The sequence below is a fragment of the Neofelis nebulosa genome, chromosome 6 (genome assembly GCF_028018385.1).
Source record: "Neofelis nebulosa isolate mNeoNeb1 chromosome 6, mNeoNeb1.pri, whole genome shotgun sequence".
Lineage (NCBI taxonomy): Eukaryota > Metazoa > Chordata > Mammalia > Carnivora > Felidae > Neofelis > Neofelis nebulosa.
The window spans coordinates 138,731,569-138,758,676 of NC_080787.1; the positions used below are offsets into that span (position 1 = coordinate 138,731,569).

General features: G+C 42.4%; 2 protein-coding genes across 7 annotated transcripts in view; one reads left to right on the plus strand and one right to left on the minus strand.

Moving 5' to 3' along the window:
• The window catches only part of PCMT1 (protein-L-isoaspartate (D-aspartate) O-methyltransferase), a 51,732-nt gene extending 46,277 nt beyond the window's left edge, over positions 1-5,455 (plus strand). For 2 of the 3 annotated variants that reach the window (XM_058735618.1, XM_058735617.1), the window contains exon 8: positions 4,660-5,455. Coding sequence is in view for 2 of the 3 variants with exons in the window: in XM_058735617.1 (XP_058591600.1) it covers positions 4,660-4,672 (13 nt within the window). In the remaining variant the exon portion in view is untranslated. Of the gene's footprint in view, positions 1-2,980; positions 3,125-4,659 lie in introns of all 3 variants that reach the window. The other variant, XM_058735615.1, reaches the window with a different exon arrangement.
• A 5,101-nt stretch (positions 5,456-10,556) lies between these two features.
• LRP11 (LDL receptor related protein 11) overlaps positions 10,557-27,108 on the minus strand; it is a 53,675-nt gene continuing 37,123 nt past the window's right edge. For 3 of the 4 annotated variants that reach the window (XM_058735621.1, XM_058735620.1, XM_058735619.1), the window contains 2 exons: positions 18,618-18,713; positions 13,318-13,655 (listed from right to left, as the gene is read on the minus strand). In XM_058735621.1, coding sequence (XP_058591604.1) covers positions 13,501-13,655; positions 18,618-18,713 — 251 coding nt within the window. In that variant the 3' untranslated portion in view covers positions 13,318-13,500. Of the gene's footprint in view, positions 11,445-13,317; positions 13,656-18,617; positions 18,714-27,108 lie in introns of those variants that run through there. The other variant, XM_058735622.1, reaches the window with a different exon arrangement.

Sequence of the window (27,108 nt, forward strand, 5' to 3'; positions counted from 1 at the left end):
CTTTTTAAATCTGTGTTTCATTTAACATAAGTATATTCATTTTATATACGTAGAGATCAATATTTTGTTAATCATCTGGTAAGTTTTATTTTTATTTTTAAGAGCCACAGGAGTCAATGGAATAAGTTCATCTCTGGTTTGTGACGCTGAGGAATGTGTCAGGATTCTCATTCTATCAGTGCTTTGTTTATCCATGTCATCTTTTTTTTTTTTTTTTTTTTAACGTTTATTTATTTTTGAGACAGAGAGAGACAGAGCATGAACGGGGGAGGGGCAGAGAGAGAGGGAAACACAGAATCGGAAGCAGGCTCCAGGCTCCGAGCCATCAGCCCAGAGCCCGATGCGGGGCTCGAACTCACGGACTCACAGACCGTGAGATCGTGACCTGAGCTGAAGTCGGACGCTCAACCGACTGAGCCACCCAGGCGCCCCTATCCATGTCATCTTAAAGTGAAAAACACGTTATGAATCGTTTGGGCATTTCTAAGGCCGACAGCGTAGTTCCTAGGGTATCCGGTTGACCCTGTGTTCCGTATCGTCCCATATTGTCCCTTTTAAATTTCTTGACAGACATTACAGCATTATGACGTATTTTGCACCCTTAAAGGCAGGGATGTGTTTTGTTGCTTTTGGAATTCTTTTTACGTCTCTCATAAAGCTTTGTACAATCTACTGTATTACCTCAGAAAACCCGTTAATTAGAAAACACTCGTGGATTTTGATTATTGTTTCCTGGTAGTACATCTTTACATTTGTTAGATAAATGTAAAGAATATACAATATACAATAAAGAATATACAATACCAAATGTTATTAACCTAATAAATGAAGTATAGTTATATATTACCTAATAATATATATAATTATTAACCTAATGAACATGTTTAGCACATATATAACCATTTTATTTTATTTTTTTAATTTTTTTTTTCAACGTTTTTTATTTATTTTTTGGGACAGAGAGAGACATAGCATGAACGGGGGAGGGGCAGAGAGAGAGGGAGACACAGAATCAGAAGCAGGCTCCAGGCTCCGAGCCATCAGCCCAGAGCCTGACGCGGGGCTCGAACTCACGGACTGCGAGATCGTGACCTGGCTGAAGTCGGACGCTTAACCGACTGCGCCACCCAGGCGCCCTATATAACCATTTTAAAGAGCCTTTCTAGAAATTAGGACATAATAGTTTATTTCTAAAGTTTATTTATTTTGAGAGAGAGTGAGCGAGGCAGGGGCAGAGAGAGAGGGAGAGAGAGAATCCTAAGTGGCTCCACACTGTTAACACAGAACCTGATGTAGGGCTTGATCTCACAGACTGGGAGATCATGACTTGAGTCGAAATCAAGAGTTGGATGCTTAACTGACTGAGCCAACTAGGCACCCCAGGACATAATACTTTTTATTATAAATGATCTACATGTGTAAGTCAGCTAAAGAAAGATATTTATGTAGAATTTGGAACATTAAGTGGAAAAATAAAAGCTTGAAAGTTATATCGATTTTGGAGTAATAGGATGTGACAAGGTTATACATGCACTGACAGCAGATTTTTGGTTTTCTTTGGTGCCCTAAATGTTAAAATTCAGGTTTATAAACTTAATTTCTTTTCCTTTTCCTTTTTTTCTTTTTAGTGCTATACAGTTCCTTCTATTTGTTTTTAGTAATACTGTTTCTGACTACCAAAGTATAATGCATGTGCCATGTAAAAATTTTTAGAAGTACAAAGAATGAAATAAAAATTACCCACAGTGTCAGAACCTAGAGATAAACATTATCGACATTTTGGTAGAGATATAGATATAGATATAGATATAGATGTAGATATAGATATAGATATAGATACATTTTTTTTTTACTCTTTTATCCATAGTTCTGTATATAGCTCTTTTGTAATTCTGAGTTCATATAGTATAGTTTTATAATCTTTTTTATTAAACAAAGTGGTATCAGTATTGTCCCACATTGTTAGTTGTTCTACAATATGATTTTTTTCCCAGTTTTATTGAGATATGATTGACATAGCATTACATTACTTTTACATGTACAACATAGCGATCTGATGTATGTATATACTACAAAATGATTACCACATTAAGTTTAGTTTTATGGTTTCAGGTCTTACATTCAAGTCTTTAATCCGTTTGGAGTTGATTTTTTTGTGTGTGGTGTAAGATGGGCCAGTGTGGTGTAAGATGGGCCAGTTTCATTCTTTTGCATGTGGCTGTCTGGTTTCCCAGCACCATTTACTAAAGACACTATCTTTTCCCCATTGTATTTTCTTGGCTCCTTAATTAGTTGACCATATATGTGTGGGTTCATTTCTGGGTTCTCTGTTCTGTTTCATTGACCCATGTATCTCTTTTATGGTAATATCATACTGTTTTGATTACTCTAGCTTTGTAATATAGTTTGAAATCAGAAAGTGTAATACCTCCAGCTTTGTTCTTCTTTCTAAAGATTGCTTTGGCTATTTGGGGATTTTTGTGGTTCTATACAAATTTTAGGGCTGTTCTATTTCTGTGAAAAATGCTGTTGGGATTTTGATATGGATTGCATTGAATCAGTAGATTGCTTTCGTAGTATGGATATTTAACGGTATTAATTCTTCCAATCCATGAGCACTGAGTCTTCTTCGATGTCTTTCATTAATGTCTTATACTTTTCAGTGTCCAGATCTTTCACCATGTTTAAATTTATTTTAGATATTTTATTCTTTTTGATACAATTGTAAATGGGATTGTTTTAATTTCTCTTTCTGATAGTTCATTATTGGTATATAGAAACACAACTGATTTTTGTATATTGATTTTGTTTCCTGAAACTTCATTGAATTGGTTTATTAGTTTTGATTTTTTTTTTTTTTTTGGTGGTGGTTTTAGGGTGTTCTATATATAATATGTTGTCTGCAAAAAGACAGTTTTACTTCTTTCTTTCCGATTTTGATGCCTTTTATTTCTTTTTCTTGCCTAATTGCTCTGGCTAGGATTTCCAGTGCTATGTTGAATAAAAGTGGCGAGAGTGGGCATCCTTGTCTTGTTCCTGATCTTAGAGGAAAAGCTTTCAGCTTTTCACCGTTGAGTATGATGTTAGCTGTGGGCTTGTCATATATGGCCTTTATTATGTTGAGGTACGTTTCCTCTATACCTAGTTTGTTGAGAGTTTTTATCCTTTTCTTTTTTAAAACAATTTTTAATTGAAGAGGACATTTGGAAATGTTGTGCTATGTTGTTGGCAATAAGGATATATGTTTACAATGTCCTTAATGCCTTGCAACAGGTAAATCAAATACAGTAAATTATTTTGCAAAGACAGTAGTATCTTCAGTTTACATTTTAAAAAGAGTTAAGTGAATTTATGAAAAGAGTGTTTTGCAAGTATGAAATCTTTGCAGTTTAAATATTTTAATGCTTGCATGAATTTAAGTAAAAGCTGTTCTGTGAGAATTCTAGTATTTACATTATTTAGAAGAATATATTAAAAGGGACCAGAAATGATCATTTATCATTTAACAGATAATCCAGTACTCTATGACAAAGGCAGTTTATGGGAGATGTAATTTTTAAAATAATTTCTCACACAATTTACAAAATGTAGTTTTAAAAGAAAGCGTATTGTCTGATAGTCCCTTAATTCACCACATACCTGGGAAACTTTAGCTCTTTACTTACCTTCCCTTCACATTGATTTTAACAACTTTTTAAAGACTTTTTAATTTTTATTACAGATTAATTGTAAGAATAGTAGGAAGAGTTTCTGAATCTCTGCATCCAGAGTTACCAATGGTTAACGTTTTTATACATTCACTTTCTCACCCCCTCTTCTCTATTTATATATGCATATATATCCTATTTTTTCTTGAGATCACTTGAGATTTAGTTGCAAACGTCATACTTCTTTACCCCTAAAATTCTTGTGTATTTAGCGATGTTTTTGTCACTCAGATTGCCCTCTACTCTGAAGTTTTTTTGGCTTTTTTGGTAGCTTTGTTTTTTCACCTTTAACAGCTCTATTGAGGTGTAATTTATATACCATACTATTTATTTTAGGCTGCATTTGTATTCCTTCCTTCCTGTCGCTGGCAGTTGCTGGTAAGGTGCTGTGCCTGGCTGAGCGACTGGTTTCTTTTGGAGCTGATGAAGCTGCCTTCTGAAATCAGCTGACAGAGACAGCACACCTCCAGATGGTGCTTTTTCTTCCAAAGAGTTTGGGTTGAGATGGACCTACGCAGCACTTGCTAACAGATACTCTAAACGAAAGGCCAAATTCTTGCCCAGTTTTGTAAATGTAACTATAAAAAATGATCTGAACTCTAAGTACTCGTCATCATTTTCTAATAAACAGTGTTAGCAAGATCCTAGATGGAGAAGTCAAAGTTTCTCTGATTTTTTGCTCTTAAAGGAAGAAAGTTATCTTTAAGAAGTAAAAAATAAAGAATTCAGGGCCTTGAGGTTTCACGTTGCATTGCAGAGCAGCATGAGGGATGTGTGGATGGCTGACTCCCATCTTTGCCTGGACTTGGAACTGTTTGCTTTGCTTTTTTTTTCCCTTCCTTTTTAATGCTTGGGGATTGGTGTATTTGTACTTATGTAGTAATTGTATCTGAACTACTAGAAAGTTACAGTATGTAACGCCTACTGACATATTTCTCTTTTTCACCCCCAGGGACGAACTGTAAAAGTGCCATCAGCTTGACCAGTATAGAATATCACAGTGGATTGCTCATCTCAGTTCTCAGAGCTTTTTGAAAACCGACAGCATCACAGCTTGTTTTGGACTTTGTTACACTATTATTTTCAGCATGAAAATGTGTGGTTTTGTAGGGTTTCCGATTCTTCAAAGAGGCACGGAAGCCGAATTGGTAGAGGAGCGATGCAAAGTATAAATTTGTGGATTTATTAATTCAACACACCCACACTTTAAAATATTAAAAGACGAGGTTCTGTCACATGGAAAACTTAGTTTGTGAATTGATTCTGAGGAGTGGTTTTTCTTTTAGACACTTAATTCTGTTTCAATATTAATTTATCAGATTCCTTTTGTACATCAGATAACACCACCATTCACAAGTTAGGATTCTTGGTTTTTGGATGTCTGTTAGATGCCACTAAGAAAATAGAGATGAGCTCCCTTTTTAAAGCTTTTGATGTGGTGTCATAGAATAGCATGTTGTAGATACAATCAGCTGCTTTGTCACCTTAAAACTAAGCATTTGTAAATATTAAAACCGACGAAGATGGCAGGTGATGTCCTTTAAAACACTTAGCTGTTCGGATTGGACATAACCGACATAGTACTTTCCCTCTTTAAAATTATAGGAGACTTGTAGCTCAGTATTGTTTTTTCTGTTTCCGATTTGCTGCTGATAACGTATATGGATTTAACATGCTGTGTAAGCTGGGTCCTAGTCGCTGAACAGTTTATGCAGCTGCTTTGCCAAATAAAGTTAAAAGTAAAAGAGGCGTCGCTGGTGTTTGAATCCCCGGGAAAGAACCACGCGTCCACCAGATGCAAAGTGCTGACTGAGAGAGGTCACGGAGAGAAAGTGGTTTCTCTGATGCTCCGCTTTATGACGTCTGAGTAACATGGGTGGACAGATACCCCCAGCGGTACGTTGCTAGACTGACTGTTTCCAGCGGACCAGGACCACACCTCATCATTCTTCTTTGCCTAACACGGGGCTTGCCCTCTTGCAGATGAACAGTAAATGCTGAATGAGTGCGTGAGTGAAGGTCAAGGATAAATGTGACAAAACCCATCTCATCCGTAAACCTTTCCTGGGGCACCTGGGTGGCTCCGTCAGTTAAGCAGCCGACTCTTGACTTCGGCTCAGGTCGTGATCTCACGCTTCGTGGGTTCAAGCTCTCCATCGGGCTCTGCACTGACAGCGCGGAGCCTGCTTGGGATTCTGTCTCCCTCTCCCTCTCTGCCCCTCCCCGACTCACTCTCGCTCTCTCAAAAGAAATAAATATGTATTAATATGATGACTGTAAAAATGAGTTTCTAAGAAGGCCGTAGCGGTTTGGGATCTTGTTTAAATATTGTCATTTTATACCTTTTATAAAAAGATCTTTGTTTTTCCAGGAGTTCTAGAACTTGAAAAAATACAAACTGTGTATCTAGCACAGCTAATACTCTCAGCAAAAGAACCCCACCCCCCCACCCCCACCCCCGGTGTGCAAGTGAGTCTGATTCTGGCAAGTTGATCCTTAGCGTGTGTGGCACCTCTCCCCCACTTCTTAAAGGCTTAAGCTTTACTTGTTTAAAAATGGTTTTAAAAAAATATACATACATACACGTTTTTTCACTAGTGTCTCTTGGGCAAGATCCCACACAGGAAACTAGCGTTAGTTGGCAGTTAAAACTTGTGAGTTTTAGTTCCCTGCTGGTTTGCTGGTGTTGGCATCGCTTCTGGATCCAGTCCACGAGCCCTTTTGGTGCAGGACTCCATGTCATTTGAGGTAGTTTCAAAGGTCCAGTATCCTTTTAGGATTTTAGATTGCTTCTTAACCACTAGTCTGTATCCTTCATAGCGATTGCCAACATTTTATTATATGTAAATTCCTACCATATGTAAAAAAGCCCTTACTCTCAAGGAGTTTGCAATCTGGCTTGAGGGGACAGTTTATAAATACGCTAGGACCAAGTGCCACCTGATTGCTATAGACAAATGCCATGCCAAGCATTACTGTTGGATTTTACACTTTTGTGAGTGAAAAAATTTTTAAGTGTTTATGTATTTTGAGAGAGAGCATGCACACACGTGCACGAGTGGGAGAGGGGCAGGGAGAGAGAGAGAGAGAGAGAGAGAGAGAGAGAAGCACAAGCAGGCTCCTGCTCAGCACAGAGCCCAGTGTGGGGCTCGATCCCATAACCCTGGGATCATGACCCAAGCTGAAATCAACAGGCGAACACTCAACCGAGTGAGCCCCCCAGGTGCCCCAACAGGAGTGGATTTTAAGGGAGCATTGACAGGGGCAGAAAGCAAAAATGAATTTTAACTAGGTATAAGAGCTTTCTTTTTAAGAGAGCTGAGTTTATGTATGTGCCAGAGATAAGAAACGTTTAATCTTTAGTATTCATAATCACTAAAATACTTTAGCATTCCATTGTTTCTTAATAGAAGTGATTCCTTTATACAGTATAAAGAGGACAGTGAAAATATTTTTTAAAGTTCCAGTCTGCTGTGTTCCTGTTGAAACAAGATGATTTTATAGATTTGATTTTATTAAAGGCCAACCTAGTTCTCAGTTAAGAATGAAAATGAAGAACTCCAGTTTCTAATGAGGATTTCAACGCTTTTCCAATCAGTAACATTAGTGGGGGGGGGGGGGGAATGACATTTTAGGAAAATAGTACATTATCATTGTCCATGTAAATATTTAAAATCCATTGCCTTAATTTTTAAAAACTGCCATTGCTCAAAAAAAGTTGATTACACTTTTTAAATTGGCTTAATGTACCTATCCTAAGGTATCTTAAAAATTCAATGTATTTTAGGAGCGCCTGGGTGGTTCAGTCGGTTAAGCGTCTGACTTCAGCTTGGGTCATGATCTCACGGTTCATGGGTTCGAGCCCCACGTCAGGCTCTGTGCTGACAGCTCAGAGCCCGGAGCCTGCTTCAGATTCTGTGTCTCTCTCTCTGCCCCACCCCTGCTTGTGCTCTGTCTCTGTCTTTCAAAAATGAATAAACATTAAAAAAAATAACATTTAAAAAAATTCAATGTATTTTAAAGTAGGATAACATTTTTTTAGTAATATTTTAATGCTCATGAATTTTTTGAAATCTGAAACCATCTATAGCATTAGATTGTGAGCCAAGGAATAAAGCTCCTTAGTTTTGTTTCATTAGAGAGGTAGGTGTTTCTGCTTTTCAGGTAACTGTTAGTGAATCTTCCAGTAGTTTGGTGTGGCACTAAAAGAGCTCATATGACAATGGTCATTGAATACTAATGTTGTAAATGAAATAGCAAACATGGGTAATTTTTTAAATGTTCTAAATGGGATTCAGAAGGCCAATAACTTAGGTAAGTGCTACATTCTTTGAGGGTATAAATCATTTCCTACAACGCACTAAATTCTTAAAGAACTACATTAGTAAAGTAAAAGTGCCCTGATCTTGGGGTGCCTGAGTGGCTCAGTCAGTTAAGCATCCAACTTGATTTCAGCTCAAGCTATGATCTCACAGTCGTGAGTTCGAGCCCAGTGTCGTCAGGCTCTGTGCTGACACTGCAGAGCCTGCTTGGGATTCCCTGTCTCCCTTTCTCTCTCTGTGCCCATCCCCGACTTGCTCCTGGGCACACTCCCTCTCAAAATAAATAAAGTTAAGGGACACCTGGGTGGCTCAGTTAGGTGTCCGACTCTTGATTGTGGCCCAGATCATGATTTCATCGTTTGTGATATTGAAACCTGCATCAGGCTCTGTGCTGTCTGCTTGGGATTCTCTCTCTCTCTCTCTCTCTCTCTCTCTCTCTCTCTCCCCCCTCCCCCACCCTCCCCACCCCTCTCCTACTTGCTCTCTCTCAAAATAAACATTTAAAAATAGACTTTTAAAAAAGAAGTGTTCTGATCAGATTTCAGTTTCATGTCTAATTTCTCCTACCATTTTTCAGGAAGATGACAATGTTTTGTCCCCATTGTACTTAAAGGGTGGCTCAGATTGCCAGTAAGAAAATCCTGCGTAGGGGCACCTGGGTGGCTCAGTCGGTTGAGCGTCCAATGTCGGCCTAGGCCATGATCTCGCCATTCCCGAGTTCGAGCCCTGCATCGGGCTCTTGCTGACAGCGCAGAGCCTGGAGTCTGCTTCGGATTCTGTGTGTCCCTCTCTCTCTCTCTCTCTGTCTCTCCCCCGCTCGTGCTCTGTCTCTATCTCTCAAAAACAAATAAACATTAAAAAAAATCCTGTGTGAAGAAAACTGGCCGGCCCGTGTAGCCCAGAGAAGTTATGTATCACAATATAATAAAAATGAAACCAGTCCAAAAGTTTCCTTATCTTTAATCCTTCTACCAGTGCTCTAATGGTAGATGTTAGTTCCCCTCTGTAGGCTTCACCTTTATAGCTGACTTTGTGTTGTTTGAGCCAGGATTCTTTTTGAAGTGCTCCTTGTCTGGTGGGAGAGAAAAGATCTGACTTTTAGTTCCCATAGAGGCTGTCCTGAGGCAGTGAATCCCTCTCTTCCCCTCTCTCTTTCCCCTTGTTCTTTCCCTTCACTTCCTTTCCAAGACGAGAGAAAGTTCGAGGGCTGCTGGAGCTGAAGAGCTCATTCCTACTCAGAGTGTCCTAATAGGACAGGCATCAGAATACTTTTTTGTCCAAAGGGCAGGTGATTGCAGCACTGAGGACATCTTAAATACAAGAGCAGCAATCCAGGGGCCGGGGGCAGCCAAGGACATTTATATTTGAGTTCCCACGCCCCAAATACGTCACTGTGATGCCCCCGCCCAAAAGATCACATCACATAGAATAATTTTTTTTGCCAACCCTGTTTATTTAGGCTTTTGGGGTGATTATCTTGTCAGGATTTTGCTTGGGAATTACATTATAGATGAAAGGGACTGCAGAATTTCCATGTGAACACGACCGTGTCAGTTGTAAATCAATTATAGAGATTTTCTGGGGAAAAAGAGCTACCCTTCTTTAGGATCTTGGCTCCTTTATGTGATTAGCTTGTAGGGAACGGAATTGGATAAAGCAGGTCGGACATTACAGGTGGGGGTGTTAAAGGAGTGTCAGATTGGCTCCCCTTCAACAGCAAACAACATTGAAGGCATGATCTCAGATTGTAGAGTTCATGGTTCTGATTTCTTCATTCTTCTATACACACATTTGTAGATTACACATTTAGAGATTTTTCTAAATTTCTGTTTTGATCTGTGAAACTGCTTTGTTTAAATATGAGAACATAGACTTTTGATATTTTTGGACTTTTGGGTCTTCAGTCATATGAAATGATGAAAACAAAAGAATTTTTTAAGTCCATATACTCAGTACAATTTTCCTTAAGCTTTTTGGTAAAAGTTAAACTAATTTTAAAATGTGTTTTGAGGGGCGCCTGGGTGGCTCAGTCGGTTAAGCGTCCGACTTCGGCTCAGGTCATGATCTCGAGGTCCGTGAGTTGGAGCCCCGCGTCGGGCTCTGGGCTGACGGCTCAGAGCCTGGAGCCTGTTTCAGATTCTGTGTCTCCCTCTCTCTCTCTGACCCTCCCCTGTTCATACTCTGTCTCTCTTTGTCTCAAAAATAAATAAACGTTAAAAAAAATGTTTTGAGAAGTTTCCTATGTTTTGAAATAACTGTATAAAAACATCTTTAAGCTGAGTGATATTGTAAGTTGATCTCTTTCCAATTTACAGCGAGGAAACAAAGACTAAAAACAGAGGTGCTGGGAGAATTCAAATGAGTAGGAACGAAGACACACGGAGACCTAAATGAAGCAAATGGAGGAGGCTCAGTCCTAACCACTCAGTTCATTTCTGAACACATCCAGCTTTGGTGTGTCCAACCGTATTTTCATCCCTGGCGGTTTGACATTTACCCCCCAAAAAATCTGTGTTTGCTCTTAAAGTAGCTATAAAATATGCACTTTATTTAGAATACTAGAGAGAATTGAGCAGGACAAAAGAGCTGGGAAAAATAGGGCCAGTGCCCCCCCCAAAAAGTCAGCATCACAATTGATTAAAAAGCCACGGAGATGTGAACATTTGTGAACAGCAAACTAAGCTTTTCTATTTGGCTTGGGCAGTTTTTCGTTAGAAATCCTCATTCGGTTTTAACACCAACAGTTAGACAAAACTTAGAGTCCAGTAAAGAGAACAAATAATTGAGAGTCACGCTGCTAGCAACAAAACGGTACAATCCCCAAACATCGAACTGGGGACAGTGTAACTTAAGAGACCCCCAGTGATGATCCCAGGCCCAGAAGCTGCTGTTACGGAGCATCATGACTGTGATGCAGGCAGCACGTTGTGAGGACCCAAACGGCCCCGTGCCCCGGGCCACAGCGCACTGTCCTATGTTTATGTACGTGAAGTCCAGTTAATTCATCGGCAAGGTCTGCCCTGAACGGCAAAACTGAAGAACAAATAGAAATACGCATCCCCGCGTTTGGGTTGCGGGAAAATATGATAAAGGACAACATGAAACAGCCCTCAGTGACTGAGGAGGGCTGGGAAGTGTGAAAGTGAATCATGGAGCCGAATCACAGATTATGAAAAGTCAGGAGGAGAAAGATGAAGATATTCTGTTATTTTCCTGTGGAAGAGAACAAACCTGATACTCGAGTGACTGGCATTCAAGCTTCTGGAAGGATGGAGGCTGGCTGTTGTCTGCTTGTAGAGACGGGAGGAAAGAAGCTCTGAGTTTTCTGGAAGGTGGCTCAGATGGGCCTTTTCTCAGGAAGAGACGTGAGACACACGAACATGTTTGAGCAGCAAATCGTGGACAAGCTTCCCTCTAAAATTATTTTGAAATCATCTTAGATGCAGAATGCCTTCAGTCAGATACTCACAGTTAAGGTGACTTTCAAAAGTCCCATTCAGTCCATCTGACAATACAAATATTTTGTAGACCCCATTCTCCTTCTCTAATTCCTAATTTCCCCCTTTGCAAGATAAGGTTGATAGGATTAAATCCAGGTAATACAGGGACAGCTCAGTAAATAATAGCAACTTATGATGATTAGGTTAAATGGTTGTTTAAAGTCACAAGAATAAAATACAGTTTATGAAAGGGATATCGTACACGCGGATGTGGACATCTTTTCTCAAGTCTTTCAACACCATAGCAATACTAAATCGTGTTTTAATTTCTTCACGTATAAAAAGATGTACTGAAAGATGCACGCCTCAGCAGTTTTTATTGTGTCGCGTATGGCTACAGGTGATGTCCTTGTCTGGACTAGGACACTGCACGGCATCACACAGACAGCGCCGAGGGCCTCAGGTCACTCGTGCTGTCCTTTCTCTAACCTGCCCTGGAGGGGAGATTGAAGTCTTTGCTCAATTCTTAATATTCAACAAAATGCTTGGACCTCTCAGGACATAAAAGTAACCGATTTCTCTGTTTTTCTAGAACTAACTTGCCATTTCTTAATGGGTTCGTTATATTTCTGACCCAAATTAAGCCCTTTGCCAAAGGAACGACTTACCCCAGGTTCAGTCTGAAAATAAAGTGTTCTACAATGTGTTCAAGTATTTTAGAAGATTTGCCACTTACGAGGAAAAAGCCATACTGTGTAAATGGTAACATCGTGTGAGTGTAGACAGGCACCACAGTCCTCTCAAGGAGAATGATTTCTACAACATGTATAATCCCGGCATGAAGTGACGACGGGAATAATTTGCCTTTAAAAATCCTACAGACTGATTAACAGGGAAAAGATGCAAAGCCAGACGGCCAGTTTTCTGCAAAGACGAATTTGTGCAAGACTGCTCTATGCTGTGGGAATACGTAAACCCGGCATTAGCTGATTGCACGTTACAGCGTCTGAAGCATTGAGTAAATAGTGGAGAAAAGTGGCTCAATCCCATTGGATGAAAGACCCTGCTGATCCTTAAACGCGGCATGTTTACAAAAGCTGCACCTACAAATCCGGATGCTCAGCGTTCTGCTTTCCAGTTTGAATGCATCTTCCTCTTCCATCAACACAGACTAGTGTTGAAAGCCAGCGACTACAGAAATAAAGCCGCTGTGTTCGGGACCATCAAGCAGTGCTGAGGAGATTCAAGAAAGAACTAATTGTCCTCCTCCCACTTCGCCCTCAGCTGAGTTTGTGTTGAAATGTTTGACCTGCCACCTCTTCTTCCACCAGGATTTCCCAGCTCCCTTCACGACCGTGTTACGGCTATTTGTCATCCAAAGTCGGGGTTTTCTCACCCAAAGGTAAGCCTGATGAGGCAGCCCCCTAAATGACATGATGTCAGAGGCCCTGGGGTAAACTCACATTCACCTTCCCCGAGGCGTCCTTGACGTGTTCATGGGGCTCTAGTACAGATACTCCTGCCATTGAAGGTATAAACTCACTTGAGATCCGTTCCTAGAGACAGGTTTTGAAGGGGAGAGGAGAAAGGAGAGCACGGGAAGCTTAGCGTGAGGAACAAGAGGAAGCCGCGTATCAAGAGGCCCCGGGTTGCCAGGGGCCCGTGGTTGGCCTCTAGAAAGTAAAGGGTTAACGTCGCCATTCCAAGGCCACCCCTCGAATCGCTGAATTTTCTGCCGTGGCTAACTGCAAACTGCTATTTTCAGGGACAGCTTACGTAAGTCAGAATTCGATGTGTGAGTCTTTACTCAGACGGACTCCTCTCTAAATTTCAAAGTATTTCACACACTTCCCAAAGAAAATCTTCCTACAATAAATAAAAACAAAGGTTTGGGGTTTTCAGAATTTTCTGGGGTTTCGGTATTTTCCCTAGCCCAGTTCAAACCAAAGAGGTTTCTAAATATCCGGAACACAGTATATGTATGAATTAAAAGTGAAACATCCTCGCCCCCCAGCTATTTAAGTGACACTTTTATAGATACATCCCATTTATGAGGTAGTCGGATTCCTCAGACGTAATGGGACGAGCTTTTTTAAGTTTCTGTTTCACCAGGCGTAGTCGGCAAGCGACCATGAGAAGCAGCAGAGCCGTGATGGCCAAACCCAGGGCCAAGGGTAGCACTGCACCTGTGGAATGGTTAGAAACAAATAGGGCAGGTCACTGACTAGTAACAATAACCGCTGCAATTTAGTGTGTGATAAACACTTTACATGCGCTATTTAATCTGAACACGTCAATTAAGTAGGTACTCGAACCATCACCATCTTATAGATTAACTAAGGTGCCCAGATTATGTAATTGCTCTAAGAGCACGCAGCTGGCAAATGGCAGGTCTAGTTCTCAAACCCAGACGTCTTTAAAACCAAATTCTGGGGCGCCTGGGTGGTTCAGTCAGTCAAGCGTCCGACTCTTGACTTTGGCTCAGGTCATGATCTCCTGGTTCATGAGTTCGAGCCCCTCATCAGGCTCGGCACTGACAACGGGCAGCCTGCTTGGGATTCTCTCTCTCCCTCTCTTTCTCTCAAAATAAATAAATAAACTTAAAAAAAAAAAAAAAAAAGAAACTTATTTTCATTTCTAAATCCAGAGAACCTACTCTCAGCCAGTAGAAGCACCGCTGAGAGGCACCTTCAGAATATGGCAGTGTGATTCTCGCTAAGAGTAGTTGAAGAGAAAGTCTCTGCAGTTCTCCTTCACAGGCTTTAGCCTGTGGGATCGGACGCAGACACCCAGACTAGAAGCAGCCTGTCCAGGCTTGCAGGAGTCGGGAAGGGACAGGGTGTGCCCCAGATCAGTCTTTCTTATCAAGCTCAGCAGCTCTATTCTTAGACCCGTCTACTCTGGAGTCCGGCCAGGCTTGGAGATGATATGGTGGAACCCTTTTTAGCTGCAGGGGCCTTGCCAACTAGTGGAATTAGAGGAGTAAAAATGTCCATTGCAGAAGCTGATTCGGTAACGCTTCATTTCATTCACTTCTTCACTCGCTCAGTGTTAATTGGGAGCCATGCGCCTGACCCTGATCCAAGTGCGGGCGGCCAAAGACAATAAGCCAGTGCTGCAGAGTGCCAGCCCCGCACTAGGTGCTTGGTGGTTTAAATCCAAACCTCGCAACCACCACGAGTTGGTACTATTAGTATACCCATTCTACCAATGAAGGAACTAAGACAGCAAGAATTAAGTGACTAACAGATGTTGGCAAGGATGCACGGCATCCTTTTGCACTGCTGGTGGGAATGCACACTGGAGCAGCCACTCCGGAAAACAGTACGGAGGGTGCTTAAAAAGCTAAAAATAGAGCTACCCTACGACCCAGCAATTGCACTACTAGGGATTTATCCACAGGATACAGGTGTGCTGTTTCGAAGGGACACGTGCACTCTAATGTCTACAGCAGCGCCATTGACAATAGCCAAGGTATGGCAAGGGCCCAAATGTCCATCAACAGATGAATAAAAAAGATGTGGTATATATACACAATGGAGCATTACACGGCAATCAAAAAGAATAAAAATCTTTCATTCTGTGGGTGGAACTAGAGGGTATTATGCTAAATGAAATTAGTCAGAGAAAGACAAACATCATGGGACTTCCTTAATATGGAATTGAAGATACAAAACAGATGAACATAGGGGAAGGGAAGCAAAAATAATATAAAAAGAGGGAGGGGGACAAAACCTAAAAGACTTAAATATAGAGAACAAACTGAGGGTTGCTGGAGGGGTTGTGGGTGGGGGGATGGGCTAAATGGGGAAGGGGCGTTGAGGGAGACACTTGTTGGGATGAGCACTGGGTGTTCTACGTAGGGGATGAATCCCTGGAATCTACTCCTGAAATCATTATTGCACTATATGCTAACTAACTGGGAGATAAATTAAAAAATAAAAATAAATAATAAAAAAATAAACATAAAAATCAAAAGAATTAAGTGACTAGTCTAAGTCTGTACGGTCAGGGGTGGAGCTAGGATAGGGCCCCAGACAGCACAGCTCCAGAACCACCGTGGTACAGTACTTCTCCAAAAGGGAAATGAAAGCATTATTATTCATGACTTCCGGTCTGAGTGGACAAACATTTAAATGAAAAAATACAATTAAGTGTAATTATTATGATGGAATTATATAGGAAGTGCACATGTGAAAGATGTAGTTCGTGTTTCTGGTTCATAAGAGTTTTGCCTGAGTGTTTAAATGAATAATGGAGCTTGTTTGGGGTGGGTGGGGAGATATGTTTATTTTCTGACATTTTCAGATTGAGATGCCTATAGATGATCCAGGTCGAAATTTCTATTAGGTTTCTGGATTATTTGGCCTAAATATGTGAGAGTCTGTAGCGTCAAGGTGGTGACCGCAGCCACAGAAGTGAATGAGATCGCCAGAGAGAAAGGGGCCAGGAGAAGAAGGAGCGCCAGGAGCGAGTCGGTGAGGAAGCACCGGCATTTAAGAGGGCAGACAAACGAAGAGAAGCTAAGAGAACAGGAGACGGATCAGAGAGGTGGCAGGACAGCCAGGGGACAGGGGAGTCTTGGAAGCACAGGGAAGAGATTACTTCAAGGAAGCACTTGGCTGAACCAAATGCTAAGCAGAGGTCAAGTGGGGTGAAGCCCAGAGAGGCCAACGGACTTGGCAATCGGGAATTCATTTACGCGGAGACTGGAGATGGAAGGGTGCTGTTTCGTTTTTGTGTGTTGGGAGAGATCTGAAGGTGTCTGCAGCTGTTGGGGCAACGAGCCAGTAGAGAAACAGATGAAAAACATCAGAGAGTTAATCGATGATGGGGATAAGGGGCTGCCTCAAGATCAGGGGGAGACTGACCGTGGAAAGAGGGGACACTCCTTCGCTTAGTACCGAAGGAAAGGAAGGGTATGGGTGCAAACGGGCGACTATTCACGTTCGGGGAGGGGTGGTGGAGGAGGACCGCTGTGCTCGTTCAGGGCAGGGAAAGCATCAGAGGCCGCCCTTCTAAATGTGTGTGAGTCGTGTGAAGATGAACACCAGCGCTGAGGCCGCAGGGGGAGGGGGCTGTGGTTGGAGATGCCAGCCCCAGGGCCACAGTGCAGATGCCGCTGTGGTAACAACAGAGCAGACATGCGATCTAGGGGAAACTTCTACTTGCCAAGTCAGATGTGTGGTGGCTGAACGTCGAATTGATTCCTGTTTAATGCTTTGATGACAAGGAAAATGAAATCTCCCATCACAAAAAACTTGCTACAGTACTGCAAATTATTCTGGACTTTTCAATTCTTACTTGGCATGGTTTCTTCATTGTCTTTATCGTGGGTAATTTGAGATTTAAAATTTTCTAACCCCTAATAAAACACATCATGATATAATTTTCTCAGGAACCAGCGAAGGAGATGAATTGTTCATATGAGCTGGAGTGATGTTCATAATATATAACAACCGGAATGGGCAGTGGCCAGTTAGAATGGAGGCTTTCTGCACACATCTAGGCATGGGGCGGGGACAGGGGCAGGCCTGGGTTCCCTTTATACGTCGATGGGGCACAGGGCGCTTTTTATTGAGATATGTGGGGACAGGGGCAAGGCCAGCAGTCCAGCAGACGGAACAGCATCTAGGCACTTGACGTCTGGATTATTTTGGCCACTTGTTGGTTAGTGGTTACACGATAACGTGGTCCAGATTTTACAAAGAACACTCTAGGGTAAAAAAGTCTTCTCTGTGTTCAGGTCTATAATTCAAGAATCATATTTTATTCTCCTAAATCTTCTTTTACTAATTAGTTTGTGGGATTTAGGATTAAAACCTCCCTTTCTGAAGAACCGACTCAAAAGTGTTCTCTTTCTAGTTAAAAGTGACCATAATTATGGAATTGTGGTATTCTTCTTTCACTCACTAAATATCCCCTCGACCTCCTACACTCTTTCCTCATTGTCTTTGGTCTTCATCCATCACTTGAGCAGCTGGAGAGAACTAGGTACTCTAGGATCTTTTTTTTTTTTTTTTAATTTTAATTTAATTTATTTTTTTAATTTACATCCAAGTTAGCATATAGTGCAACAATGATTTCAGGAGTACATTCCTTAATGCCCCTTTCCCATTTAGCCCACAACCACTCCAATAATCCTCTGTTTGTTCTCCATATTTAAGAGTCTCATGTTTTTGTCCCCCTCCCTGTTTTTATATTATTTTTTGCTTCCCTTCCCTTATGTTCATCTGTTTTGTCTCTTAAAGTCCTCATATGAGTGAAGTCATAATACCCTCTAGTTCCATCCACGTAGTTGCAAATGGCAAGATTTCATCCTTTTTGATTGCCGAGTAATAACTCCATTGTATATATGTACCACATCTTCTTGATCCATTCATCCATCAATGGACATTTGGACCCTTCCATACTTTGGCTATTGTCGATAGTGCTGCTATAAACATTGGGGTGCATGTGCCCCTTCGAAACACACACCTGTATCTCTTGGATAAATACCTAGTAGTGCAATTGCTGGGTCGTAGGGTAGTTCTATAAGATCTTTATAACTAACTCAAGCATAATAGCCATCATTTACTTATTTATTATTTATTAGCCGAACCAGTGTGGCTATTTATTATCATTTATTTATGTATGAGTCACACACGTGTGCTAAACGGTTTATGTTAATTGTCCCATTTCTCCCCCAACAAGTCTGAGGCAGTGATAGTTGCCATTTCCATCTTACGACTGAGGAGAACTGGGATCCGGAGAGAGAAGATCGCCTGCCAAAGGTCATAGAGTTTAGTGACGGAGCAAGGGTCTGAACCTCGGCCTCAGATTCTAGAGCCGTGAATATCTAGTTCTTAACTTCTAGGCTGTGAATATTACTTTTTCCATAGCATGTTACACCTGGAAAGAAATAGAGTGATCCTCTAGTCCAATCAACTGAGAAAAGAGGAAGCCTAGGTCCAAGGATGTGAGGTTACTAGTTCAAGAGCCCACAGATGCAGCCTGATAGAGGGAGAATACAACAGCTCTTCCGATCCACGGATCGGTCACTGCTCTTGTCCTAAACTCTTGAAGCTTCATCTGGTCCCTTCCACTGGAGGATATGTGGTTCTACAAATGTTTGTACTCTGCAATGAATTTCCAAATTCCAGATTTACCTGTTTCTGGGGCTGGGTGTTCCCCTCCTCCTCGATCGCTGTTTGATTCAAAAATATAATTTTTTTCTTTTCTGTTCTTCCCTGAGGAACCACTATCTACAGAAAACAGAGAGAACATATGTCAAAGGTACATCAGAAACGTTAAGAAACAGACATGAAAATATAGCCTCATCTATTTTTCTTAGGATGGATTTAAAGGACTTATAAAATTTATTACTCTTGTAAACGTAGGTCTGTGTTTCATATTTTTAAAAAAATTTTTTTTTAATGTTTATTATTATTTTTTTTTTAATTTTTTTTTCAACGTTTTTTATTTATTTTTGGGACAGAGAGAGACAGAGCATGAATGGGGGAGGGGCAGAGAGAGAGGGAGACACAGAATCGGAAGCAGGCTCCAGGCTCTGAGCCATCAGCCCAGAGCCTGACGCGGGGCTCGAACTCACGGACCGCGAGATCGTGACCTGAGCTGAAGTCGGACGCTTAACCGACTGCGCCACCCAGGCACCCCAACGTTTATTTGTTTTTGAGACAGAGAGAGACAGAGCATGAACCGGGGAGGGGCAGAGAGAGAGGGAGACACAGAATCGGAAGCAGGCTCCAGGCTCTGAGCCATCAGCCCAGAGCCCGATGCAGGGCTCGAACTCACATACTGTGAGATCGTGACCTGAGCTGAAGTTGGAGGCTTAACCAACTGAGCCACCCAGGCGCCCTGGTCTGTGTTTGATATTAAAACACTAGGTAACTAACATGACCAGAGTATGGGACGAGAACAAAACCGCTGGACAGAGAAAGGGGAAAAGGCACCCAGCACTCTGGAGAAGGAAGGAAAGACGTCAGCTAGAAAAGTCACAGGTGATCTCTGCAATCCATACCATGAAAAGCAGAAACGTCCACAAATGTTTTTCTTTAAAAAATGAAGAGTGAGCTTGCATAAGCCACTCAGACAAGTCGTTTGACTTTCTCACCTCAGCCCTACTTGGCGGGTATTCATTGCTCTTTGTTTTCCGCTTGGGTCAGAGAGGCTTGGTACTTGCCCGGGTTCTTTTTGAGTAGTAAGCGGGTCACAGGGCTGGGATTTAAACTCAGGCGTGTCTAACTGCTTATTGGTGGAAACCAGCATTTCTGGTGTAATGATATGTTGTTAATTATTTACTCTATCCAGTTGTATTACACTATTGAGAGTGACTAGTAAGAAAGATCAAACCTTAGGACTTTCACCCCAGGTCTGATAAGCCATGGCCGTACCACTGAATCATTTCCCATCTGGGAATTTACAGCATTTGTGTGCTTATTACATTGACAAGATGATGATTAAGCTAATGGAGTTGCCCTCGTGCTATGGTGTGATCTCAAGTGAGCCTGGGGGATAATATAATCCTCAGTGACAGTAAATAGAACGGATGAGCTGACATGAGGAATTCTACTGAGAAGCAAAAGCTTAAAGCTTCTTTACTCTTATGTCATCAACAGATCTGTTCGCAACACCTGCAGCTGAAATAAGGCTACTTAAAGGTAGCATTTATAAAACTCTTCGGAATCTGTACTAAGTGATATGCCTGGATTTACTAAGGATCACAAAAGTCAACAGGATGATGGAAAATTATAAAGTTATTGCAGGTACCTACTAGGGCCAGAAAGCCAGGACTTGAAGAGATGGTTGCAGTCACGTGCTTGTGCTGTTAAAGAGAAGGGACTGCAAATGCGTGTGTTTCATTAAGGCATCCTTCAAGTTCCTTTTCACTCAGCCCTGCAAGCCATCAGTAGCTGAATCACACAGGCCATGTCCACGACACTCTGAAATATCCTCGACTACGGTGCCTCTTCTCTGTCCTCAACTGCCACGGCCTTAGGTCTCTGTCACCTTTCACTCAAGCACTCTGCGTGCAGACATTGCTACTGGAACACGTCTGCAAAGGCCCCTCATCCCCACTCGCTCAGCATATCAGTGCAAGGAGGTTAACCCACATTTGCTTCTCACGGCCAAGGCCAAGGCAGGCTCCCTACCTTCTGCCGTGCTTTGTCACGTTACTCTAAAAGGCACCATACACGCCACCTGCAGATAGCCAGTAACTTGGGCTGTCCTTCATAAACCGCGGGCCCGAAGAGAATGAGAGATGTGAGTAAGGCAGGAGCAATTTCTTGTGGGCCAGAGAATCAGAGTTACCTTGCAGGCTGATTGCTATCACTGTCCACTGGACTGTAGTGCTGGAAGCCCCCTCCCAACCAGAACGGCGAGGGGAGGGAACGGAAGAAGAGCAGGCAGTGGGAGACCGTAAGAGAGTGACCCCGGGGAGGCACCGGGCAGAGCCAGCCAGGGAACGGCTCTTACTGTGGCGGGGCCGCCAGGTGTTGGGACTGCTCGGCTCACGGACAAAGGGATTGCTGCCTGGAGCTGGAGACCTTTCCCAGCAGGATGGGGACAGGGATACTGCATTGAAGCCATGGGGCTTCTGGGGCCCTGGGGCCACTGAGAGCCCGGGCTGTCCTCCACACGGCAAGCTGATTCCAACACCTTTGGATTTTGTGGATCAATCCAAAATTCAAAATGATTTTTGGGGCCAAGTTAGGGTCAACTTTTTATTTTGCCAAATAAAGACAGTAAAAGAAATGGCCATTTAAGAAGGCCATTGCCGGGGGCGCCTGGGTGGCTCAGTCGGTTGAGCGTCCGACTTCGGCTCAGGTCATGATCTCACAGCTTGTGGGTTCGAGCCCCGCGTCGGGCTCTGTGCTGACAGCTCGGAGCCTGGAGCCTGCTTTGGATTCTGTGTCTCCCTCTCTCTCGGCCCCTAACCTACTTACATTCTGTCTCTGTCTCTCTCAAAAATAAACATTAAAAAAAAAAAAAAAAAAAAAGCCATTGCCTTCACCTCATTATAAAGTAAGGAAATGTGTAACCCACAAAACGTGAAGAGTTTAATACATAAAAAGGATAGCTCTTTGAATTGAATGAATGTAGTCTTGTAAAAAAAAAACTTCCTGCATTGTCCTTATTTTTCTCATTTTGCCATGAATGGATGAAAGCTTTATTATGGATGGATATTGATCCTTCTTCGACTGGCTTTAGAGACCAAATTTTCTTACTCTCCTTTTTTTAAAAAAAATTTTCTTATGTTTATTTTTGAGAGAGAGAGAGAGAGAGAGAGAGAGAGAGAGAGAGAGACAGCACATGCATGAGTGGGGGAGTGTCAGAAAGAGAGGGAGATAGAGAATCAGAAGCAGGCTCTGTGCTGTCAGCACAAAGTTCCACACGGGGCTCAAACCCACAAACCACGAGATCATGACCTGAGCCGAAGTTGGACACTCAACCGACTGAGCCACCCAGGTGCCCTGTTCCTCTCCTTCTTGATTCCACCCGTCCAGATGCTTCAGCAGGGCTTTCAAGGTTCTCCATACTGCCCTCTATTCCCGGCAAACTCCCTTCACTTTGGGTAGCTGGGATCTCCTGCTTCAATAATTGTCACTCTCAAACCCATTTTCTCAGGCTATTAATTAGAGCCCTTGTTTTCCATGTATTCAAACTCTTTCTGCCCATTCTTCACAGCGTAGCAGAATGTCCATGCCTATCACAGGTGGGGGCCACCTGTCCACCAGGCACAATGGACATCGAACCTGGGGCTTGCAAAAATGTTTCAGTTTAATTTCTCTTAAAATCACAAGAAAACAGGGGTGCCTGGGTGGCTCAGTTGGTTAAGTGTCCAATTTTGGCTCAGGTCATGGTCTCATGGTTCGTGAATTCAAGCCCCGCGTTGGGCTCTGTGCTGATAGCTTGGAGCCTGGAGCCTGCTTTCGATTCTGTGTTTCCCTCTCTCTCTCTCTACCCCTCCCCTGCTCGTACTCTTTCTCTCTCTCTCTCAAAATTAAATAAACATTAAGAAAAAATCACAAGAGAACAATGCATATAATAATAATAACAATAATAATAATAATGCGTATATAATAGTGAATGTAGCCTGTGTTATATTAATCTCTACACCAACACAGTCATAAAGTTCAATATTTCGGGTTTTTTTTTAATAGGTCCATGAAAGTCATAACGCAGATCTACAAGTAGACAATCCTGACTACTCCAGTACTCACAGATGTCTTCCCTTTTTTTAAAGCTTATTTATTTATTTTGAGAGAGAGAGAGAGAGAGAGAGTGAGAGTGTGCACAGGAGGGGCAGAGAGAGAGGGAGAGAGACTCCCAATCAGGCCCTGCACTGACGTGAGGCTCAATCTCTTGAACCATGAGATCATGACCTGAGCCAAAATACAGAGCTCGTTGCTCAACCGACTGAACCACCCAGGTGCCCCCAGATTCTCGTCCTTCTGAGCTTCTAATGCCCTAACATAAAATACCATACAAGCAGGTCTTAAGGGAACTGTAGCTGCTTCCTGTCTCTGTAGCTAAGAGAAAAGATCCTTGAACACTGTGAGGCTTGCTGCCGAAGCCATCATCCCCTTGGGGCTGGGGTTAGACCGCTGAGTTAAATTCTGGCTTTATCACTTCCTAGCTGTGTGACCCAGTCTGAGTTCTTCACTTCTCTGTGACTCAGTGTCTTCATCCATAAAATGCTGCTAATGATTTCTGCATATCACCAGGTTGCTATTAAGACCAAAGAAGCAGGGGCGCCTGGGTAGCTCAGTCGGTTGAGCGTCGGCTCTTGATTTCGGCTCAGGTCTTGATCTCACAGTTTGTGAGTTCAAGCCCTGTGTTGAGCTCTGGGCTGGCAGTGCAGAACCTGCTTGGGATTCTCTCTCCTTGCCTCTCTCTCTCTCTCTCTCTCTCTCTGCCCCTACTGTGCTTTCTTTCTCTCTCAAAATAAATAAATAAGCTAGGGGGAAAAAAAAAGACCAAAGAAGTCCACAGTGACAGGCACTCAGTAAGTACTATTTCCAATAATAAATCTGGAAGTGGGAAGATCACATGGCTGGGAATTCATGTCCTACTTTTTAAAAATAATGAGCCAGGAATAAAAACACTGAAATTTACCAACGTCCAATTCTTTTCAGAGGATTAACTCGTTTGTCTTCTATCCAATGTAAAAATACGAAATAACCACATTCACAATCCCCTCCCCCACCCCATCTTTCCACCAAAGATGAGAGATTCTTCACCTTAATTCTGAAGAGAAACTCAGTACTGGGACCACCACTGCGCTATTTCTATTTTTTATTAGAATTAACCATCTTGTAAGCTTGTAGCTCTCTTACCTGAGTTTCCTAGTGAGTGCTCCAGCGAAAATTCATCTAGCACTAACAGTTACTGAGAGACATAAATTATATTTACGTACGATATCTCACGCGCTATGTATAGCAACACTGTGAGAAGATATGATTATCCTCTTTCAAGCAAGGAAACACAGTTCGGAGAAGTTAATTACCTGGACACTAGTACCAGGTGGTGTTGGGATTAGAACCCAGGACCGACCCGCAGCAGGAGCTTGTCTTTCTTTTTTAAAAAATATGTTCTTTAATGTTTATTTATTTTTGAGAGAGAGACAGAGACAGCATGAGAGGGGAGGGCAGAGAGAGAGGCAGACACAGAATCCGAAACAGGCTCCAGGCTCTGGGCTGTCAGCACAGAGCCCGACGTGGGGCTCAAACTCACAGACCGCGAGATCATGACCTGAGCTGAAGTCAGATGCTCAACCGACTGAGACACCCGGGCACCCAGAGCAGGAGCTTTTCTACTGAACCAAACTGCTCTCAAAGTCACAGATCCAAGAACTTAAGAGTTTATACTGTATCCATTTACTCATATCCAGGCAAATCAAAAATAACTAGGCAAAATCACAAATTGAAATATTTCCTTAGGAAGTCTGAGATAAAGCTCTCTATTAAGGATGCAGCAGAGAAATAGGTTAATTGTACTTAGAAAGGGGGTCTTGCCTTGGAGATGGGTTCATTTGAAAGTAAACATATTCGTTCTGGATCTTCAGTTGTCAAATGTGAAGAGTATTTTCTTAAATGCCCTCACTCCTGGGGAGAGGAAGCCAGTGCTGTGGGAGGTGGGCGAGCTCAGGCATTAGGGAGAGGACAGTAGACACAGGAGACGTAAGAAGCCACAGTTGCCACAGACTCTAGAATTTCCAGGGGACGTGCCCTGCCCGAGTTGGTATTTGAAATGTGAATTTCTGTTTTCTACATTTCAGGGAGGAATTCACTGTCATTTCCAGACTGCCTGATTCACTTTTCCTGGACACCAACGTATGGAACACCATAGAGAAATGCTTCATTCCACACGTGCTATCATAGGCTCTCCCCAGAGTGGCAAGTCAGAACAAATGAGACAAAGATGGAATTTGCTTCTGCAAATAACTCATTTTGGTAATGATCCTTTTAGAAAAGTTAATGTCTTAGGAAATTATTTTTTCCCTCTTCTGAATGACCTATTGTGTTAACGTGTACCATGCATAGCCATGCACTCACAGAAGGAGTTGGAAGCTGGACAGAAGTTGCTTTAAATTTATTTTCAGTCACCACTGCACATGCAAGCATGTTCTGGAAGGAAGGTGGAAATACTAGCTAGAAAAGTGATTACAATACGGGCCTGCCTCCCAGAATGTACTATGGCTTCCTGTGACCACCTGCCAACTAACACAGACAACAGAATCGTTCTTTCTCACTCTTCACTGGTAGACCACACCGCATGTCAACAGAGTAGGTAAGAAGGAGCTCTCTTCAGGAAATGTTCTGGATTATACTAGGACAAGATCCATTCATGTGAGGAAACAGTTGATTCCTGCCATCATGTGGGAGCATAATGTTATTCATCAGGCTTCAACAAATTCAAACTACCTTCCCAGACATGTTATTTCGTAAGTTCAGAATGGCTTCCCAATAAGAAGAGACAGTCCAGCAGAACACAAAAATGAAATAGCCATGAAAAATACAGGGCACATGAAAAAACTCTTTTGAGTATCCTTTATAAGGATAGCCTCTCTGGATAAAACACCTCCCATAACGATGCGAAGGTCGCAGGTGCTCACTCTGGCTACCTCCGGAGAGAAGTGAAACAGTGAGGCTTTGGCATGTTTAGCAGGGAAATGGGAGACAGTGCCGGCAGAACCCCATGTGTCCATACAGAGACCAGGCATTCTCCCAAGTCCATGCTTCAGTTTGGCTCCTTAAAGAACTTGGTTGACCTGCCGGGCTGGACATGAATTCTCAACTTCCAAAAAAATGGATTCAAAGGGTGCCTGGGTGGCTTGGTTAAGCGGCCTACTCTTGATTTCAGCTCAGGTCCTGAGCTCACAATTCGTGAATTCGAGCCCCCACTTCAGGCTCCTCGCTCACGAGCCTGCTTTGGACCCTCTGTCTCCCTCTCTCCGCCCCTCCCTCACTTGTGGGTGCACGCATGAGCGTGCTCTCTCTCTCTCTCAAAAATAAATAAACGTTAAAAAAAATATTTTTTAATAATAAAAAAAAAAGGATTCACTGTGAATGTGGATACACCACTTTTCGAGCACTCTGCAGTGCTGGACATCTGATTTCTTTCCTCCGGCCAGCTCCGATAGAAAGAGGACAGCCTTGTTAATAAATGACTCGGGCCGCACAGGGAACAGGCCCTACAGATGCAGCCACATCTCACCACAGTTCAGCCATTGAGTCACTGCGTGCTGAACAAACACAGGCACCACCGCGGCTCTGAGCGGGCGAGCGGACATTCACTGTGTGACTGGATATTTGCACAAGTCCTTAATTTTATCCTTAGTAACACGCTTGGGATGAATTCCCAGGTGTGGGATAACTGAATCAGGGCACATACAGATTCAATGCTTCAGAAACTGCCCTCTAGAAGATTGTACTGGGTTCAGTCCCACCAAGAGCGCCTGAGTCTTGTTTCTCCGTGCTCCATACTATTGGCTCCATATTATTGGCAACGTAATAATAGCTTTTCACCTTGCCAATGTGACAGGTGAAAAACCGCATCTCATCACTTTCTGTACTATAGTATCAGTATTAATGATATATCTCTTTAACATATCTTCAGTGAGTTAAGTTTTTTATCCTTACGAGATGCCTGTAGGGGAAGGAAGTGGCAGAAAATTCAACTTGTCCTTATTATATTAGCTGATGATCCTTGTAAAATCCAGGCACAGGTCACAAATAGGAATGCATTTTTATTTATTTATTTATTTTATTAGTTTTTTAAATGTTTGTTTATTTTGAGAGAGAGCAGAGGAGGGGCAGAGAGAGAGAGGGAGAGAATCTCAAGCAGGCTCCACGCTGTCAGCACAGAGTCTGACCCGGGGTTCAAACTCACAAACCATGAGATCATGACCTGGGCCGAAATCAAGAGATGGAGGCCCAAATGACTGAGCCACCCAGGCGCTCTGGTGATGCATTTAAAAAAAAAATTTTTTTTTTAACATTTTTATTTATTTTTAAGACAGAAAGAGAGACAGAGACAGAGACAGAGAGAGGCAGAGAGATAGAGTGCAAGCAGGAGAGGAGCAGAGAGAGAGGGAGACACAGAATCAGAAGCAGGCTCCAGGCTTTTATTTCT